Source organism: Artibeus jamaicensis, unplaced genomic scaffold (assembly GCF_021234435.1).
Source record: "Artibeus jamaicensis isolate MK-2021 breed Jamaican fruit bat unplaced genomic scaffold, CSHL_Jam_final contig_1998, whole genome shotgun sequence".
NCBI classification, from domain to species: domain Eukaryota; kingdom Metazoa; phylum Chordata; class Mammalia; order Chiroptera; family Phyllostomidae; genus Artibeus; species Artibeus jamaicensis.
The window spans coordinates 21,173,317-21,193,845 of record NW_026521407.1 but is presented as its reverse complement, the minus strand read 5'-3'; the positions used below and the strand labels follow the sequence as shown (position 1 = coordinate 21,193,845).

The window sequence follows — 20,529 nt, the reverse complement described above, 5'->3', positions numbered from 1 at the left end:
CAGTAAGGATAGCTGGGGTACCTTCCCCCACTTACTCATTTCCCTCCAGGTGACCTTAAGCATAGCCAGTGGCCCAGTGGCCCAGTGGCGGGTGGGGGTGGGGGAGAGACAACACCAAGCAGCCAGTTTGCGGTGAGTTGTTGCAAACCTTCTCCTGCACTTGGCCTTGGGCTGTCAGTATTTGCCATCACAGGGCACCCCTCTTAGTTCAATGACAGACACCTTCCCTTCCTTCTTCCTTCTTAACTTACGGGGTTTCTTGGGCAACAGCTCATTTTTCAGATATGCAATTACTCCTACAACCAAATCCTGAATGTTTCCAGGTCCCTAGGGGAGAACATTGATCTTTGTCCTTGGTCCTGAGCCACACACGGGATGATGTTACAGGTGAAAGAGGATGCCACAGGGAGGAGGGTAAGGTGGGGGGCTTGCTTGATACTAGTTGTTCCCTTGGTGGTGACAGCAAGAACTGAGAGTGGGAAAGAACCCAGTGGGCAGAGGAGAATGCTCTCCCTAGACATGCGGTCTGGGGCAGTGAGCGCTGGCATTAACCTCTCTTGCTAATCTCACATATCCTGGCAATGACCTTCTCTCTGGCCGGCCCTCTGGTTAATTCGAGGCTGATTTGCTGGCCGCCTGCATCCACTCTGAATGTACGCAGTGGGAATATGTTGTTCTACCTGCAGCCGCGTGATGGAGAAAAGCAATCAGTACCTTTGCCTCTGATGGGTTTGTGTTCCCTGCAAAGGGCATTTTCCTCTGGCTGTTGGCGCTTTCTGTGATGGATTATCTTTCTAGTTTGGGAGCGGTGTTTGTGCTTTTTCTCTCCTAGATTAGTTTACCTGTCCCAGGTACCTGTGGACACATCGTCCCTTTGGTTGGAACAAGAAATGTGTAGATTTATAGACGGTTGGGTGTAGAGCAGGCCTTAGGGACTGTCCAGTGTAATTCTCCTTGTTTCACAAGCAGATGTTGAAGGATGTTACCGCCCAACCCTCCTTTCTGTCCAGGCTTCACAGCCCTTGGGGTGGCGTGACCCCCCGTGACCCCCCGCGTCTCTCTGATCTCTCTGTTCTCATGCTTTCTGGTTTCCCACCCACTAAGCCTCTTCCTCTTCCCTGTTCTTTCATCATCTCCGCACCTTTCCTTCCTTTCTTTCCTCCAGCTCTTTGTTGGCATTTTTCTACTCCCCTTTCACCCTCATGCCCAAGTATTTTCACACTAATGCTTACCTCTGAACACCAAGTGACACACTCAGTTTCTTTTGCTTTTTCTTTAATGGGATGACGATCCTATTGACATTACTGATCATAGTTTTATGCCCATTTTCTAGCATTTGAGAAGGGTTTTAATGGCTTCATTTATATCCTTCCCCCCTGCTGGAGGCCACGCACCCCCAGCTGTGAGGTGGTGGATGGGAATTAGGAGTCCACCATCACCATGGACTCAAATGATACTTAAGTGGCTCATCCAGGGACCCAGGGTGGCCTTCTGAGCCCTGTGTTTATAACTTCGGGCTTATTTGTTCCCATCAGGCTAATTAGCATATCAGCCCTGTCCTGCTGTGGCCTGGGAACTCTCCTGACATGTCACTTAGCACTCTCAGTTCACGTTGTCCAAAAGGCTGGCTTGTAGACCTCTGGCCTGACTGGCTCCTCTTCCTGAGACAGGCCCGGGTGCCCCCTGGACTCACCCTGGAGCTGGGCAGGAAACAGCGATGATCAGTGCTGGCACCACCGCCAGGCCCACCTGTGGACTTTTATGGACTGTACAAGCTTTTGTTTTTGTGGTCCCCTTATTCTACCAAAAAAAGATAGAATATTACATTTTATAGCTCTGTTGGTATAAAGATGAGTGTGACCTAGGCTGGATTCATTATTATGTATTCATTATTACTCATTGTTTTCTTCAGATTGTAAAATAAATTTAAACATTTTCAGGGACCCCAAAATTGGGCTGCCAGACACAGTATTTCTTGTGCCTAATAGATCAGGTGGCCCTGAGGCCACCACAGATCTCTTTCCCATGGTGGCTGAGCTGAAGCCTCTGCCTGGCCGAACCCCTGGGACACTCACCCACCTTACTGGTGTCTGCTGTGCATCAGAAGATGAGGGATTTGTTCTGTGAGGTTGGGGCTTCAGTGGAAAATTTGTGCTACTAAGAGCTGGTGGAACACTGCATCTTCTCTATAACAAAGGGCTTCCAGTTCAGCCCTCTAAGGGACCATTTAGACCCTAGGGATCTCAAGGTGATACTGACAGTTGGTATTGCAGGTGTCCTGGTAAATTCTGAGAAGGCCCTGGAGAGCTACATCCCCCTGGTGTACATGCCACAGAAGCGCCTCCCTCAATGGCATTTCCTTCCCATTAGGTTACTGCTCAGGTTATCTGTCTGCTGACTTTGAGTTCATCAGTAGGAAGATTACCCAGGTGGGCCCCACCTAATCAGGGGAACCCTTAAAAGGGGGACTGGGCCCTTCTTGAAGTCAGATGGATTTGAAGAGAGGCTGTGTTTCCTGCTGGCCTTGAAAAAGCCAACAGCCATGCTGTGAATTGTCTCTGGTTAGGTCCCAAAGGTGGCTGAGCAGTCCCCTACTGGTAGCCAGCAAGAAAAAGAGGACCTCAGTCCTTGTCTACAGGAAACTGAATTCTGCCAACAACCAGTGCACTTGGCAGAGGGCCCTGAGCCTCGGATGAGATCACAGCCCAGTGAGGCCCTGAGCAAAGGACCAAAGACCCATTAAACCCATTCTTGGATTCCTGAACGGTGAAAACAGAGATAAGAAATGACTGCTGCTTTCTGCTGCTGGATTTGTGGCGATTTGGTCTGCAGCAGCAGGGACCTCATGTAGGAGTGCTGTATGCCTCAGCGTGGTGGTTTGGGAACTTAGACTTAAGAGAAGCGAGGAAAGGGGAAGATGTTGGGCCCGACATACCAATGACAGGAAGCAGAAAAACAGTCCTTAGAAGCTGGCTGCTTCAATACCTCTTCTGCCGCCAACCCCTCATCAAGCCCGGGTAAGTTGAATAATTAATTCTGCTTCAAGCAGAGTGATGTCTTGGATAAAGCCCTATTATGAAAAAATCAAATATGTTCTTCAAAGCCAGAGCTCCTCTTTTGAAGAGGTTTGCATGTCATTTGCACATTATTTCCTTTGTGTAAAGAGGCACAGGGATTTCTACCTTCATCTGAAGCCTCTCGCCCTCTCCCTCCCCGCCCCACTTTGATTCGTCACCTTTCCCAGCAGCCTCTTTAGGGCTCTGTACCCTGATCAGCAGTTCTGTTTAGGAAGCTGTGTCTCAGCCTGGCGGGCAGCCGTTCATCAGGAGGCACAAGGACTATTGTCAGACACAGTTTGAGGTTTCAGACCCTCACGGTTAAGTCCCTGTGGGGATGGCATGCTGCTGAGAAGGCTCTGAGCAGGGGTCAGAGGCTGAGGAGTTGATGAGGACATTGGTTGTGAATGTGAGGTGCGGTGACTATGCTGTGAAGTCCTCCCAGCACCCCAGGGCCCCACAGCATCCTGCCTCGGCTCCTCTCTATCTAGGCCTTTCTCCGGGGTACTGCGGGTCCGGCCATGCTTTGCCTGACATGGTTTAGGGGAGAAACACTGAAATCACCTTGACATTTCCACCCTGCTGCAGTCTTTGTCTCCTGGTCTGTAGGAGTTGGTCCTTGTCCCTCTGATCCCTTTGACACTGATTGCTTGGATGCACATCTAATAGCTCAGTGCTGCCAGCATGGTACTGAGGGGACCTCTGTCCCTTCTGATGACCAAGCTCTCTCTCTCTCTCTACTTTTCATGTTGGGCCATCTTGAGCATTATTAGTGACCATTCCCAGCTTTTCTCTTGTAGCCTGGAGACCTGGTCTTCAGGTTGGGGCATTACCCCTAGAATCTAGCATTAGTTTCCATCTGTCTGCACCAGCGATGTGAGAAGTTGTGGTTTGTGGATGCTTATTTTGGGTTCTGCCAGGACCGGAGAGACAAGAGTGCTGACACGCCTCCATGTGAACACCTGCTCAGACAGCACCCGCCTCTGAACATCGGGGCACACTGTCTGCAGTGGACACACAGCCTCAGATCGACGTCAGTGCGGTTTCTTCAAGAAGCCTGCATTGCTGGTGGATCACAGCATGATGCTGGGAGGAGTCATGGCATTGGGAGTCAGAGATTCTGGGTACAAATTCTGCTTGTACCTCTGATTAATGGTGTGATATTAATAAGCAAGACATCCACCTTTACGACTTAGTTTTCTCAAGTATAAGATGGGCGGGTGTGTTAGTCTACTGGGACTGCTGTAATGGGGTACCAAAGACTGGTGTCTTAAACAATAGAAGTTTATGGCCTGCAGTTCTGGAAGCTGGACGCCCAAGATCAAAGAGTCAGCAGGGTTGGTTCTGTCTGAGAGAAGTGAGGGAGGATCTGTTCCAGGCCTCTGTCCTTGGCTTGTAGGTGGTCATCTTATAAGAACACCAGTCGTACATATGAGATCTGGGATGAAGCCACATCCCAGTGACTTCATTGTCACTTAGTTACCTCTCTAAGAGCCTGTTTTCAAATAGGGTCTCATTCTGTGATACTGGGGGTTGCAACTTCAACATACAAGTTTTAGGGGTGGGGAACCGTTTGGCCCACAAGAGGGGTAATGCTGCTTCTACTTGTTGGTCTACATCACAAGAAGATACTGACCCTCAGATGCAATCATACAAGAGAAGGCACATTAGAAGCTGGGCATGCTACAGACAGGAGGGTTTGTGTCAGCAGAGTTGTCTTCTATAACATGGGGGTCAAGGCCAAGGGTACTTCTCTCCACGTAGTCCATCTCTGCCTTGCCTCACTCTGGATCTGGGGTTGCTTTGTTGTAGTGCTTTGGTTCTCCAGCAGACGTTTATGGGAAGAGAGGTGTGGGTTGTGACTATCTTCTGGCTGCCTCTTTTGCTTTCTCTCTTATTTTCTTGGAGTCAATACAATTCATTTTATGGTTGTCAAAGCTATAAAGATCGGTGGTTAGCTGGACCTTAGCTGTTTCCCCTCAGGACTGCTATTATCAAGATCTCTTTGCCAGCATGGATCATAGAAACGTGGGGTTTTCATGATTATTATTTTATTGTGGTAAAAGGAAGGGTGGATTTTAATCAAATAATTACTCCCTTGGTATTCAAAGCTAGTGTGACTCTTAGGGGAGAAACACATACAATAAATTCTACTAACTCATCTGTAAGGATGACAAACAGACTTTTCTCTGTGTAAGTACTGGGGAATTGAGGTCAGGGTACTCCTCAGTTACCTGGTACTCCGGGCACCCGTTTTATTTTTCTGGATACAGTATGACCATGTTCCAGTGTAAGGAGAACTATTTTGCTGATTGTTCTGAGTATTGGGCACAGAAGAGAATCCCTCCTAGCACTCACTGTTCCCTAAAGCTTCATCTGCTGAATATTAATAGCTTTTACACACGGCCAACTCAGAATGGGAAACGTGGGATGAAACAAAATGTGGTTCTTGCTGTGGGATTTCTCAGAGCCTTTACCTGCTTATGTGTGGACTTCCCCAGAGCTTCCGTCTTCGTGCGTGGAGTCCTTGCTCTGGGAGCACCTCACGGAGCAGAGGTCTCTGGGGTGTCGGCAGAAGGAGTCATTAGGGAGGTTTCCGTCCACACAGAGGTAGATATTGCTTTGACTGCAGGAGGCACGGAGAATACTGACTTAAACGGTTTCCATTATTTTGAGCAGAGAAAAACAATCATTAGGTCACTGTGACTGTTCAATTCTCAGGGTTTGTGTGCAGTGTGAAGGCAGACTTGGCGCTGTTTTATTCTATTTTATTTTTATTTATGCACTCATACAAGTATGAGTGCATAAGTTTTAAAGTACCATGGTGCAGCAAAGATTTCCATGGTCAATGTCGCACACCTGATTTCCATTTACCTTTTTTTTTAAAAAAAGATTTTAATTATTTACTTTATTTTTTAAAAATACTTTTATTTATTTGCTTTTAGAGAGAGGAGCAGGGAGGGAGAAAGAGTGAGAGAATCATCAGTGTGTGAGACATATCTGTTGCTTCTCATAAGGCCCCCAACCAGGGTCTTGTCCTACAACTCAGGCATGTGCCCTGACTGTTCAACCTTTCAGTTCTCAGGCTGAGTGAACTGAATCCACTCAGTGGCACCAGCCAGGGCATGAACTGGCGATATTTTAAATGGCAATCGATGGTGCAGGGGGAACACCAGAGGAGGAAAATCCATTATTTTGAGCTGTAGGCCAGTGTTTTCTATTAGACTAACATATGCATTCATTTTAAAGGAAATAAAACCCACACATTCCCAATTTTGATTCCAGCTACTTTTATTGCACCGCTGCCTACTCGTTTATGAGCATCCATATGCCCATGCCCAAAGTTCGGTTTATGGTAGGCCTTATGCTTTTGGCTCTTCCATGGTTACTTTTCCATTCACATCAAAACACCAAAGTCCATAAAGTCGAAACCAACAATGCTTTTGTGCTGTGGCAGATGATCTTTGGCTAAAAATAACCGACAGTTGCATCAGCTCCTTTGGGTCCTGGCTGGTCTGTCCCACGAATGCTGCTGGGTGGAGGCAGGTCTCCCACAGCTGTGCCCGGAGTGCTTGGGAACTTCCGTCACCCACACAGGGCTCCACGAGGTCATTGGCCTGAGCTTGGCCCTAACATCATCCACCTATTGAGTCTGCCCCTCAACAATGAGCCCCCCGTCATTGAGGCAGGACTGCTTGGTGCCCACTCCATCGTAAACACAAATGCAAACAAAGACCCTGAAATCAAGCAGTAGTAGGGTTTGGTTAAAAAGGGGTCAATCTGAATCTGTAGTGATTCAGATTGCTCGTATTATATTGTCTTTAGATGACTATGTAATTGAAAATACAAAATTAAAAAATTCTCATATAAAACTTTTAGACTGCTGAGAATGTGTCCCTGGGTCCCCATCAGAGAAGCAGTGCTTTTAGGCAAGTGAGACAGAGTTCGTGGGTTTAATTGAGAGCAGTTGTTTGCAGGCTGGATCTGTGGAGGGTGTCGTGGTGTGCACGGGCTCCGGGGTGCTTCACGCAACAGTAGGTGTGTCTGTGCGTATACGCTGTGGTAAGATTGCAAAAACAGCCACAAATTCCTCCCCTGCTATCATGCTCTGGTGACCCCGGATCCTCCCAGTAAGAGAAATAGTGGATCAATTTTCCCACCCCTTCACTCTTGATGGCCATCGACTTGCTGAGGTGGTAGAACCTGTGACGAAAGCAGAGACTTGAACGGCACTTGACAATGCGTGTTACCTCCTTTTGCTGCCCCTGAAACCCTGAGCTTACCACACGAATGAGCCCAGTCTAGCCTGTGGAAGGATGGCAGGTCCCGTGGTGAGGAATCCAGGTTTCCCAGCCATGAGTCAGCCACCGCCTGACCCGTAGCCAGGTGCATGTGCCACCCTAGACCATCCAACCCTGGGCAGGCCACCTGCTGGCCACAGACGTGCAGGTGAGTCCAGGCAATGGCAACTGAGCCTCGGCAGATCCGCAGCACCCTCCAGGGTACTGTGGGCTTGGGAGCAGTCATAGCTGGTGGTTGTTTGTGGCCATTGAGTTTTGGGGTGTTTTTTCTACATAGTAACAAGTGTCTAATATACATGCATTTTTTTCCTATGAGAAGAAATCTTGACTTTTAGCAGATTTCTGGAGAGATCTGGTATCCCTCAAAAGGATAACATAGGTCAGAAAAAGTTGCCCGAGAAAGATCAGCTAGGGGTTCTCAAACTGTTGAAAAGGCAGAAAGTGCTCAGAGTGGATTATATGAGTGTGTTTTAATGAATTCTAGGACTAGGTCTTGGAGTAGCTTAAGAGTGATGGATAGTCATTGACAATTAGAAGTAAAATACCTCACTCTACTTAGGTACTTGCATTCCTTTAGGTTTGTATTGTTTTAAGGAGACAAGTTACAAGAAAAAGCACAATGGTCTGGAACATTGCCAGGGCCCCCTCCCTGTCAGCTCGGCTAGTGGGAGATCCAGCTCTTTGGAACACTGCATGGAGCTGGTTTCGGAGGGCCATCTGCAGATTCTCACAGAGCTGGATTTTTGCAGAGCTGTGTGGTGCTTTAAATTCTGTTTAATAGGATTAGGTAAGTTTTATGAAAAATATTGATTTGAGCCCTGGCTGGTGTAGCTCAGTGGATTGAGCATGGGCCTGAGAACCAAACAACTGTGGTTCGATTCTCAGTCAGGGCACATGCCTGGGTTGCAGGCCAGTTCCTAGACGCATGAGAGGCAACCATACATTGATATTTCTTTCCCTCTCTCCTTCCCTTCCCCTCTAAAGATAAATAAAATCTTTAAAAAATATTGATTTGACATCAGAAATAGAAGATTTTGTCCCTAAAAAGATAGTTTGAGTAATAACATACACAGCTTAAATATAGCTAGGAGTCCGTAATTAACTTCCTCTATGCGAAACTTCAGGCTAAGGTCATGGAGGAGATGGGGGGCAGGGGGAAGAAGCTGGAAGATGTGGCCTTGCAGGGAACAGTGGCTTCAGGTTGGGACGAACGTATTTGAAGGGGGATGAGCTGGGCTGCCCCACTCAGTATTTCTGCCAAGAAGGAGATGGGGCTGGAACCTCTGGGTTGAGAGTCACGTCCTCGTGCAGTCTCGGGGCTGATACTGAGGATCGTACACAATCATCAAGGGACTAGAAGCTGGGGGTGGTTCGAAAATCATGCTTTTTGCCATTAGCTACAATGTCTTTAATACTTTTAAAGCCTTTTCTTTCCCTTTCTGCACTAATCTTTCTTTCCTTCTTAGGGCCTGAACATTGTGTGCTCACGTGGATCTTTGTTTGTTATGTCGTACATCATTTTGGAGCTTTTGTGATATTGTTTATTCCAGCCAATCTGATTAGTTATTGAATGCCGACACCGTGCTGGGCCCTGAGAGGAGAGCTGCAAGACACAGCTCCTGCTTTAAGAATCTCGTGGTTTTGAAATAGCCGAGGAAACACAAAGTTACTGTGCAGTTTTGCAAATGTTGTGATAGAAGCACGTGTGGGATGCCAGGGCAGCACACTTAATCCAGACTAGGCAAGGTTTATCCGGGGAGGCTTCCTGGAGGAGGGAGCTTGGGCTTCTTCAGCCAGGATTTCAAAAGCATCAAGTATGGGCAACTAGAAACTTGAAAACTTGCCTTGCTGGTCACTGATTGGATGCCACCCTATTGGTGTAGGGACAAGGAACTCAAGTGGAGTGCAATCCTAGTGCCCTAGGCTGGGCAGGGTGAATTGTGCTTCAGAAACCAGTAGGGACCTTGTTCTTTGAATTGTCACTCTTCTTGTCTTTAGGCCTTTGGCTATGACCAATGACCCATGAAAGTGTAGGCGAATGGAGACCAGGAAGACAGCAGCGACTTGCCCAATAGGATCCAAGGCAGGATTGTACTCTTGGCCTCAGGGTCTGTGCCACTGTGTTCCCCTTTGCTTTGAGGCTGGCTGTTGTCACCCTGTGCCAGCCTGGCCCTGGGCAGCTGGGCTCCCCAGGACAGAAGGTCATCTATTATGTAAGCTTCATCTATATTCTGACTGGTGATAAGGGGCGACATTTAATATTTTTTCCATTATGTGGAATAACTTAAGATTGTGTTATGAGTGTCATTATTATTGCAATTTCTCAGTAATAAAAACAGCATCAATTATTTAATGTCACCTCATGTGTCTGGGTTAAGTGGGGATGGTGAGAGACACAGGGTGGTTAGGGAGGGAGGAGGGAGGCAAAGCCCTTCCAGGGCTCAGGCTTCTAAGTACTTTGTGGGTGGGCAGAGTGTGTGTGAACTGCTCTTGAGATCCTCCTTCCCTTCTCCACTGGGGTGTAACTCGGGCCTTGCTTTAGCTGTAGCTGGCAGGGGACACCCATTCATCCTCTGACCTTTCCCTTGGCCCTTTGTCAGGGAATTTGGACCTGCTAACAGACCTCAATTAAGTGAACTACCTGCCATGGAGCCTGGGAAGCTCCGAGTGATGGCAGAGTTTTCTCGGCTCAAATTAACATGATAGGAGGCGTGCGTGGGCTAGGTGAAGGTCAGGCTTGCCACAGGTACACACCAGGTTGGTTGGCGTTGCTTCCCCTAAGAGCGGTGACATCCCAGTGGGGGAAGAAGCAGGGACAGGTGGACACACAGAAGATTGCTGCTGGGACTGGGAGCAGACAGTGAGATTTGGGACTGCAGGGCCGGCAGAGCTTTGTCACCTGATGGCACTTAGTTGCACTTTGTGTAGGGCTCTCCACTGCCACTGTAGACCACATCTGGACGTGGCTGTGTCCTGTCGGTTATGCTCTAGGCTCTTCCTTTAGTGACTCCAGGAACATCAGGAACCAGCCGCCATCTTCTTGTGCCTGGGACAGCAAACCCTGATGAAATCACCAGATTGGATTTCTTGCGGGAGATGAGCATATTATTTTCAGAAGCCCTTTTGATTTCCTGTAAGGCATATTCCTGGGCTGCGCTCCTCCCTTCCCTCACCCCCTCTCATTTTATTTCCTCTATCTTTCCCTCTCTCTCTCCTCCCTCTCTTTCCTTCTGGGAGGTGCTAATTATTCTACAGCTCCTGCCCTTCTGCATGGCCTTTCCAGAGCGGGTGGAAATTACTGTGTTTCTTCTGAGCGCCAGGGACTTGCCCCAAAGCCTCTGTCACAGAGGGCAGTGATCTCAAGTTCCATGGCCCTGATGGGTGTTGCCTGGTGCCTTCCAGCAGCCCCCTCCCTGTACTGGCTGCGTTTGGAAGAGTGGGTGGGGACGGATGGAGGAGGAGGGTAGGGTGAAGACTTGGGGGAGGGTGTGGTGCAAAAGGAAAGGGAGACATCTGGCTTGGGAAGGAGCCTGTATATCTGGCACTTTGACATTTGGGAGGCGCAAGGTGACAACAGCCACCCAGAACTGTCCGAAGCCCCAGGGTAGGGGCAGAAGGTGACTCAAGACCCTTCTGAGGTCAGTCAGGCAGGCTCTCAGAGCTGCAGGGGAGAGTCAGGGAAGTTGGCATTGGTCAAATATCGCCTGGGAAGAGTTCTTGCTCTCGCCTTGCCTTCCTCGTGGGGGCTGCACGGGTTGAGGGAGGTAGTGTGAATGGAAGAGCTTTGCAGAGGTTTAAAAAAAGCCATAGAAATATAAGTGATAATATCAAGTAAAGAGGGGTGAGCTGCCATCAGCAAACCAGGAGGAGGATGTAGAGAAGGAATTTCTCCCAGGGGTCTTCGTCACTCCCACACAAGTCAGGGCTGTGTGTATCTAGGGCTTCAGTGAGAAATGCAGTCCCTTCTACCTACAGAGGGGGCTTCTTGGAGTGAGGGGTGTGTCATCCCTGCAGGGTGATAGCCGCCTTAGCCCTGCAGGTGTTTCCTGCAGGTGGAGGCCTATCCCACCCGTAATTCCTTGACATTAAGGGGCATATTCCTCTTGATTTCCTCATCAGCAGTTGAGTGGAGAGTGGGGATGCTGCAAATCCCAGAAGGGAGTTGGAATGGAGCCCTCGGAGGCTGGCGCTCGGGCTCGGGCTCGGGCTCGGGGATGTGTGTGGAGAGCTTTGCCGGCTGTAGGGTACGGTAGCCGTCCGTAGCGTCTGTCTGGATGCTCCCTGAGGCCTCAGCTGCACAACTGGGCCTGCTCTGCTGATCGTGAGATCCAGCACATAGGAGAGGGTGGGTGCAGCTGGGGATGCTGGCTCTTTGTCTTGATTTTCAAAGAGTAGCTTCTACGTGGAGTTGGGATGGGATTTCCTTATTACACCCCTAACCCCAGCACTGAAATAAAGCAATACAACCAGCGGAACATAGATGAATAAAATGGCAAAAGGCTGTAGCAGGAAGGGGGATGTTTGTCTTCCTGTTCCTTGCCTCAAACACTGTCTTCAGAAGTCAGTGTGGCTTCTTCCCTGACCTGCACGTTCGCTTGGACACTGTCCTCCCACCCGGGTCTTCCCCGAAGGAGCACTCCATCACCGCATTGCAGAATGAGCTGGCTCATGTGAAGTGCTGGGACCTAGAGCATAGTACTTCCATACCAGGATGGCTAGATCACTATGGCTATGACTTAGTTTTCTTCTTCTTCTTCTTTTTTAAACTTCAATGCATGATTGCCTCTTGCATATCCTATACAAGAGGGGACCTGGCCTGCAACCCATCATTGTGCCCTGACTGGGAATCGAACCAGCGACCCTTTGATTCACAGGCCTGCGTTCACTCCACTGAGCTAGACCAGCCAGGGCTTTAGTTTTCTTCTTAACTCTTATCACTACCTGGCACTCTCTTTTGTGATTTATTGTCTGCTTATTGTCTGTCTTTGGAAGGAGAACAGAGGATTCACACAGATAGCGGACTTGGCTATTTTGTATCTCTGGAACCTGGAATTGTTCTAATGCTTAATAAGAATTTGCCAAAAACACGAAGGCAGGCAGGTTTCTTAGATAATAACAAAAGTCTTATCTTTACAGTAAAAAGAGTGTCTGTGAGCTCCCAGCCCTACCAATAATACAGAGGGCTTTGGGGACCTGAGCATCCTAAATCTTCCTAAAGTAGGGCTTCTCAACCTCAGCACTGTTGACATGTGGCCAGTCATTTGTCGGGGGCTTGCCCTGTGCACTGTAGGGTGTCTAGCAGTGTCCTTGGCCTCTACGCACTGGATGCCAGTAGCACCCTCTCCCCTGCCCCACATACAAAAATGCCCATTGCCAAGCATCCCCTAGAGGTGGTGGGGGTGAGGGCAGAGTCACCCCAGCTGAAAACCACTGTCGTCAATTAAAAGCAGTTATCTCTCTGGGCTGCCCCTTCTAAATGGGCTCCTGTCAAGTAACAGCTTTGAGCCCATTAATGCGGCTGCATTTCTCTGTAATGAAGTGCTTCTCTTCCCATAGCCTTCCCCTGGTTACGCATTGATCACAATATACAAAGGAGGACGGAGGAAGGAAGATCAGCTGACATGCTCTCATAGAGAAGCACGTCTTTTATTGCTGCAGCGATTCCTCAGATGTCAGCGTGAGATGTAGGATTAGAAATAATTAAAGCACATAAACCAACAAAGAGCTGCGACTGTATGGCACATGGCACAGCCACCAGCTGTCAGTTGGGGTACTTGGGGTTTCTGCATGGGGAGAGACCGGCCTTCCTTAAGTCCCTTCTGTCCCCAGGACTCCGTCCATCTGTAGTGTCAACCTTGAGTGTGATACAGTGTGACAGGCTGCCTCTTTGTGCTCCTCCCTGGGACAGAGCAGGTGACATCCTGCGGCCCCTAGGCTTCTACAGAGGGATCTGAGAGTCAGGAGGCTTTTTCCCCTTTTTAAAACAAAGTTAAATGAGGCATCGTTACCTTACATGCATTTACAGAGGATGTTGCAAATAAATGATTGGGACAATATCAATGTATCGGACAAATGAGAAGGTGAAAGAAGGGTTTCTGTTTCTGTTTGTAACAATTAGTTGGGAAGAAATAATGAAATAACATGTCTGAGTCATTCGATTCTCTTTCTGATCCCTGTGGGTGTGTAAAACACAGCCAGGTATAATAATTGTTGTGGGATTCTGTCACGTAAGAAACTTACCCAAGGAAACAGTTTTAGTGTTTGCTTATAAGTGGCCACATTTCAGTGACTGGATCACACACCCTTTCTTCTCCCATATTAGAGATATATATTTTTAAATGACAACTTGTGTTTGTTTGGAACTCTTTTTGTTCTTAAAAAAATCAAATGTTTTTAGTCCCATGGAGATGATTCTACTCACCTACCTTTAGCGTGCACGTGATTGGATGAAAGTGGGGGTGTTTGTGTGGGTGGGGTCCCCCTTCCTTGTTCCCCTCAAGCCCCTGTGTGTTGCAGGCTGTCAGCAGGGTCAGGGGGTTCTGGGTGATCTCATGGCAGCACAAGCTCACAGCCCCGTTCTGGGTTCATCTGTTTGCTCTTAACTGGAACCTAAGAGCTGGGACTTTGGTTTTGCTTGCCAAGTGTCCACAAAACTGGTGGTCAGTAAGTATTTGTTTAGTAAAGGTGGGGATCAAAATTAAGACTCTGCTTGGTCAGTGCAAAACCAGTCGAATTAGTGACAGAGCAGAGGGGTGACGTGGCCGTCAGAAGGCCACCTGGACCTCACTCCCGTGTGTCGTGGCCTCCCCGGAGGTGCGCTCCACGAGGCTCACCATTCCCCTCCTTCGAGGTGCTGCTGTTTGCGTTGCTTTCCCTTTGGTCTCACGAGAAGTGTGAAGATGGTGGATGGCTAAAAAAGATCGGCTTTGTTTGCTTCCTGTTCCAAGGCTGCCACCCAGGCAAACCTGGGCTGCTTTTGTCAGCTCAGGGACTGAGTCTTTGAGGCCATTTTCCCTGTGGAGGAGGGTTTTGATGCATTTTTACTATTTCTAGGATCCACAAGGACCTCTTAGGTGCTTTTTTTTTTGGTCACTCCGAAGTTCTATAGTCAGAAGGCTTGCCCTCTGCCTAATGACTCAGCCTGCTGACAGCTGAGTCATCCCAGGGTCTGTCCCTGGGATTGGCCCGGTGGCTCTGTGCTCTTGGTAGAGATTGGCGAGCTGCCCGGGCAGCTCTGAGCTAGAGGGCTCTGGGGAATGAAGGTAGCAGAGGTGTTACAGTGACTGCTTCTTGTTTCAGGGTGCGGCAGAAGACCCCCAGATGGCCCTGGCACTGAACTTGGACCCTGCGTTGATGAAGAAGTCTGATGCTGAGGGTCCCAGTCTGCTCTTCCCTGAGAGTGAACTTTCCATCCGGATAGGTAGAGCTGGGCTTCTTTCAGGCAAGCTCCCTGCTGCAGACCCTGGGCTGAGCTGGACAGGATAGATGGGGGCCTGGTGGCAGGAGGATGATGGGAAATGCCAGGGCCTCTGTCTTCTCCCTCCAAATGCTTTATCCCACTCTGCACATGGCTGAACTGGCATGTGGCCCCGGGCCTCTCTATCTCATTTATTTTCCAAACCACCTGCTTGCTGCACAGGAGGTAATAGTACCTTTTGATTGTCTTTCCAACTGGGACAGTGGATAAGGACCCCTCTGCTGGGATGGGTCTGATTTCTGTGAGAGTGTGTGGGTATCTGTCCCTCTATCTCCCTGTCTCTGATGGACTGTGAATGACCCTTCCCATGTCCATGACGTTCATCTTTTTGATTTGTCTGGGAAACTGTGGCCATTTCCCTCACTGATTCAGTTTGGAGCCAGAACACCTAAAAACACTTGTGGCCAAGTCATGCCTTTTAAGTTAGAGGGTATGCATCCCTTGAGAGGAATCGGGCAGCAGCTTCTGAATCTTTTCTGCAGGGAGGGGCAAACTGGGCGGTGGCCCACTGAGCAGGAGTTGAAGGTGTGCTAGAAAGATGACGTTGTCTTCCAGTCTCACCTGCAGACCCCGCACATTGCCCAGTCACTTCTCACTCAGTGCATTTGGCTAATTTAAGGGCCAAGTAGCATGAGGAGAGTATGCACTGTGAGAGTATGCAAGTCAAGCCCCAGGCACTGGGAGACGTTTGTCCCTCTCCCTCCTCACTTCTGTAGACCATGGATAGAGGACCTAAAACTGTGCAAAGGATGTTGCGAGTGGGTGCCCCTCCTCTGCACAGAGTTCTCTCTTGAGCGAATTGGGGAGAAATAGGCTGCAGACTGGCCCTGTCTTCACATGAGGGATTTCAGGGAGGAAAAAAAGGTTTTTTTCCTGTTTTCATGCTGGCATTTCAATTTGATACTTTTACCATGTGTAGATTAAGGGGATCTCTAGACTTCAGGGCCAGTCAGCACATAAAATTCGCAGCAATGCCGCAGCCAGTTCTTAACTTTCTACGTTCAGATTATGGCCTGCATGAATTATTCATGGGGAACTTGAATACGTTCTCCATTTGGGCTGGTCCTCACTGCCTCCCACAACTTCCTATGTGGGATATAATCAGGAAATAAAAATTCATCTAACATGAGCTTAAGTGATAGAGGCTTAGCACGAAACCTCTGCCCCTGCCTGCAATCAGACGTGCTATTCATACTCAAATCAGAACAACTTAGGTGTTGTCGCTGTTCTTCTTCTCCTGGAGCAGCCAGGACTGGCTGGTGACTAAGATGGGCCAGCACCCTCCAGGAAAGCTCATCATTTTTTATGGCGAGGGGTGGGAACGCGGGGACAGAGGGCTCTGCCCTTTCTCATTGGCTCTCCTGGCTGGTGATCCTGTGTTCCCCTTGAAAGACTCCCGTCCTGATTCTGAGCCTTCTTGAGGATGAAAAAGTTGGTCAGATTCCATTCTATCTCTCTTCCACCACCTTATCCTCAGGCCATAGGAGGAAGGGTCCATGTCTGTCAATCACAAGAGGTAAACAGTACTTACCCCTTCCTCAGACCTTTTCCAAAGGGACCATGGGAATATAGGGCCAGTGGCAGTTGGCGCTGCAGGAGAGTTTCTCAGGACTGCAGGATCTGTTTGGCCACCCAGAGTGAAGCAGTGAGCTGGGGCCCTGTCGGGGATGGAGATGCTGTCCTGTCCTCTGCTCAGGAACACCTAGACACAGCCTGTTACCAGGTTACCAGGCAACCCTTGGTTCCTGTGACTGTTTAGGTATAAAAGCAAATGCAGCCTGTGGGGGAGCTCAAAGATGCTTTGCCAAGAGGGGCAGAGCCCAGCCACCTCTGAAAAGGTCTCTCTTCTTACCTGGGCACACCTGGGGGTGTCAGGCAGCCGTGGCCTCTAACGCTGATAATGGCTATTTGATGACTGGCCTCATGCAGATCAAGTCAGAATACGTGTTATTTGTACCATCTGGATTTGCCCTTGAGCTTGCTGTAAATGGGGCAAGAAGATGGGCTTAATGGGTATTTAGTGAACAACATAAGCCTTTAAAAAATAATATTGGCACTGCTGCTATAATGTCCCATAATTGGTCCGGCAAGAGGACAAGCCAGAAAAACTGCACTGTGGGAGGAAGTTTCAGCTGCTCTGAGCAGCGGTGGCAGCCTGAGCTGGGACACGTGTTTATGAGATGCCGTCCTTTTTATGTCTCTGTGCCAACTGTTTCACGTTATCAACTATTCTCAAGGCTGGGGCTATTCGGGGACTTAGCTGGACCAGAAGTTCTGCTAAAACTATCCATCTCTTTACCTGTCTTCTTTCTCTTTCTCTCTCTCACCTTCTCCTCTCTCTTAACTATTTAACTCTCTCCAACTAGCTTTCTGTTAATTAAAAAAGTAATAACATAGATTAAAAATTAAGAAGTAAGTTTTCTTCCAGCTTCCAACTCCTCATTATGGTCCAGGCTTCCATCTTAGACACAGACAGTGTTTCTAATTTCTTTTATATCCTTTCAGAAATATTATGTTTTACAATTATACTTGGCACTTTGATGTGTACCTTGTATTTTTCACTTGGCCATGAATTTGGTCTTTGTTTTCTGGGACACTGATCAACTCATTCCATTCTTGTTATTGGCCATGACCTTAGCTAATGCGTCCCCACTTGATGGCTTTTTAGGTTGGTTCCAATCTTTTGCTGTTATCAAGAACATGGCAGACAGCATTTTTAATTGTACATCTCTGTGGGCAGTTATATTGTTGAGTAAATTCTAGAAGTGAGGCCAGGAGTTCTGTACATCTGGGGTCCGTGGATGAACACCAGAGGATGGACCTTTTGACATTTTTATGCCAGAAAAAAAAGTGTTTTTGGAAGGCAGAGGTTTATGATTTCCATCAGACTTCAGAAGACTAGCTCCCAAAGTTCACCTAGATCTTGAACTTTACTATGTCCACCTTCCCCACTCATCTGTCCAGTTGGGCATTTTCTTTCTCACCAGCACTCTTTTGGCTTCAGAATGGTAGTAAAAAGTGAATCAATCCATTCTTTTACTAATTAACTGTCCCATTTCAGTATGCTTATTTTGATAGAGGCAGTTGAAACTCTTCAAGGGGGAAGGTTTTTGGTTATTGATCCATTAGTGTGGGAGATGGAGAAGTGTCTCTAATTTTGTGGAAGTGTGGAAAGAACAGGAGTAGGCATCATTTTCCAGTAGGAAAGGAGGTGGATTTAATTTAGGGAATTATTTAGTTCTGAAGTGGCTATTTATTTTCCTTAAATCATTCCAAAGCTTGTTGGGGGAAAACGTGAATAGGTACTTAAGTCAGGGAAGCATGAGTTGTGAGAAACTGCTTAGAAACCAGTGTTTCCTTAACGTCCTGTCCTTTCATAATCAGAAAATCCACCTGGTGGTAATAATTGTACCTACACAGCCTGGCAGATTTGAAACCACGGTCGGTAAAATGAAAATGATGCAGACCCAGAGTTAAATGGGTGATAGATTTGGATAAACCACTGTCACCAGGCCATTGGCAACACTTGTTTGTATTTTAGTCTTAAACTCAATTTCCTTATTGGTTATGCTTCTACTGACTTGCTGGGCAACATCCTTCTGTGGAAATGGAACTGATCTTGGTGGAGAGAATTTGACTTTTCTAACTTAAGGTTCCCGAGGGCCTCAGCCCCCAGATGGGTACCTGTCGGGCTAGTGCCCTTCAGAAGCACGACGGAGTCCAGGTGTTCTTGGATCCCTTCTCACGGCACCCTCATTTCTCCTCTGGGTAGCATACAGTACTCTCCTCTCTCTTTTAATCTTGTACTCGGAATCATTCCTCTTCCTATTTTCCTCATTGAACTTCCTACCGAAGTGCCCCTGGGAAACTATTTGATAAACTGACGAAAGTGGAGCTACTAACCACTGACAACGTTTCACTCCTGCTTGTGTGTTTGCATTTGAACTGGGGACAGTTTCTCTAGCCATGCAGGGAACCCAGTAGATGGGTTTTCACACTGGTCAGCCTTTGGAGGCTTCAGTATACACACTTCAGTATACACGTGGGGCTGTGGGATGGCGGCCAGGCTGAGTGGCTTGGAGTCCTTTCCTGGAAGACAGCCTCCGGTTCTCTTTGTAAGCCAACCACGCGTACTCAACTCCGCACCCCTAGATTTCCTTGGTGCTGAAATTCCTTGGCATAGCCTAATCCTAGGGAACAAAAGAGGAACCTACTGAAGCAGCTGCAGGGCCCCTGTGACTATCTCTGCTTTCTACCTTTCCGAGTTTTCCCCGAAGGAGCTGCTCCATCCGTCACTGGTATTTCCATTGTGCTGGAAACTGAAGTGTGATCAACAGCCTGATGCAGGAGAAATTCTAGGAGAAATTCTGGGTGTTTCTTTATAAAGAGGTCTCCAAATGGGAAGACCTCCAAAGAGGTCTACTGTGTTTAGGGAACTCTTGGACATGGTAGTAATGTTGACTTTTTATCGGTAAGATCTCTAAAGGTGAAAGACTAACTTTCCAGTTATTCCTATAGATTTATGTCCTGGCATGTGGTTTCAGCAATTAGACTCTATCCCCCTCCCCACCCGCCCCCTGGAACTGGTTAGCTCAGGGGCCTTTAAGCATCTTCTGTCCTAATTGAGAGGAGTTGTCTGGGGACTGAAAAGCAGGTTGGGCCTGGCATTGCTGCCTCCTTTCTGCACCCTGGCTTTCTTCATTAAAAGATTAGGAATGAACCAAACTTGTGAGCACATGGCAGTAGCACTGAGGCTATTAAACGGTGCCCCATTTTTATACAGAAATATTTGGCTGAAAGATGAAGAGCAAAGTGCTCAATAATGATAATTACCAGGAGCCCTTCAGCATCATGGATGTTAAATATAATACTGAAATACCACCTCGAGCAGTGTGCTGTGTGGGTGGCTTGAGTGACTGTTAGTGTGTCCCAGCTCCTGGAAACATTATTAAGCGGATACATTTTATAGATTCTTTTGCTTCTGAAGAGTGTTATATTTTTGCCTGACTAATATTTAAGCACTCAAATAGCATGTTCCTTGTTTACTTGCCCTTTTATTACTGTGATTATGTTTTGAGTCCCAATTAATGCAGGCCAGGCGGTCGTTCCGGAGAGCATTTTTACAAAGCCTCGGCCCAGAGGCGCTTTGGCACTTCTTTGCATGGGGTACAGCTGCTGGAACGAAGTGCTGCAGGCTGAGTGGCTTCAGCAGTTTATTTTTCACAGTGCGGAGACTAGAGGACTGAGATCAAGGTGTTGGCAGGTCCGGCTTCTCCCGAGGCCTCCCCCCTTAGCTTGCAGATGGCTGTCTTCTCCCTTTGTCTCACACAGCCTTCCCCTCTGCCTACCTGTGTCCTCGTGCCTGTTTTGGCTAAAGGCATGTTGGTTGGATTAGGGCCCACCCTAGAGACCGCATTTCAACCTGGTCACCTCTTTAAAGATCTTAGCTCTAAACATTTAACTTCTGGGGTCCTGGTTGTTAGGCCTTCAACATGAATTGAAGGGGGGTTTACAACCCTCAGCTCATAACAGCATTCAGCAGTTTTTTGGAAAGTTGTCTTTTTGTGGATGGTAATCAACCCAAAAGGACTACTTGGTGGCCAGAGAACTTGGTTCTCTTGGCTTCCTTTGACCTTGTAGGTTCCCTCACTGTATTCCCATCTCCTTATCTGTTTGCCTCACACCTAGATGGGCT

General features: G+C 48.1%; 1 protein-coding gene across 4 annotated transcripts in view; it reads left to right on the top strand.

Annotated features, from left to right (window-relative positions):
• SLC39A11 (solute carrier family 39 member 11) overlaps positions 1 to 20,529 on the top strand; it is a 337,009-nt gene that overhangs the window by 150,321 nt on the left and 166,159 nt on the right. For 3 of the 4 annotated variants that reach the window (XM_037128088.2, XM_037128090.2, XM_037128087.2), the window contains one exon: positions 14,657 to 14,798. In XM_037128088.2, the coding sequence (XP_036983983.1) occupies positions 14,657 to 14,798 (142 nt within the window). The remainder of the gene's footprint in view (positions 1 to 14,656; positions 14,799 to 20,529) is intronic. The other variant, XM_037128089.2, reaches the window with a different exon arrangement.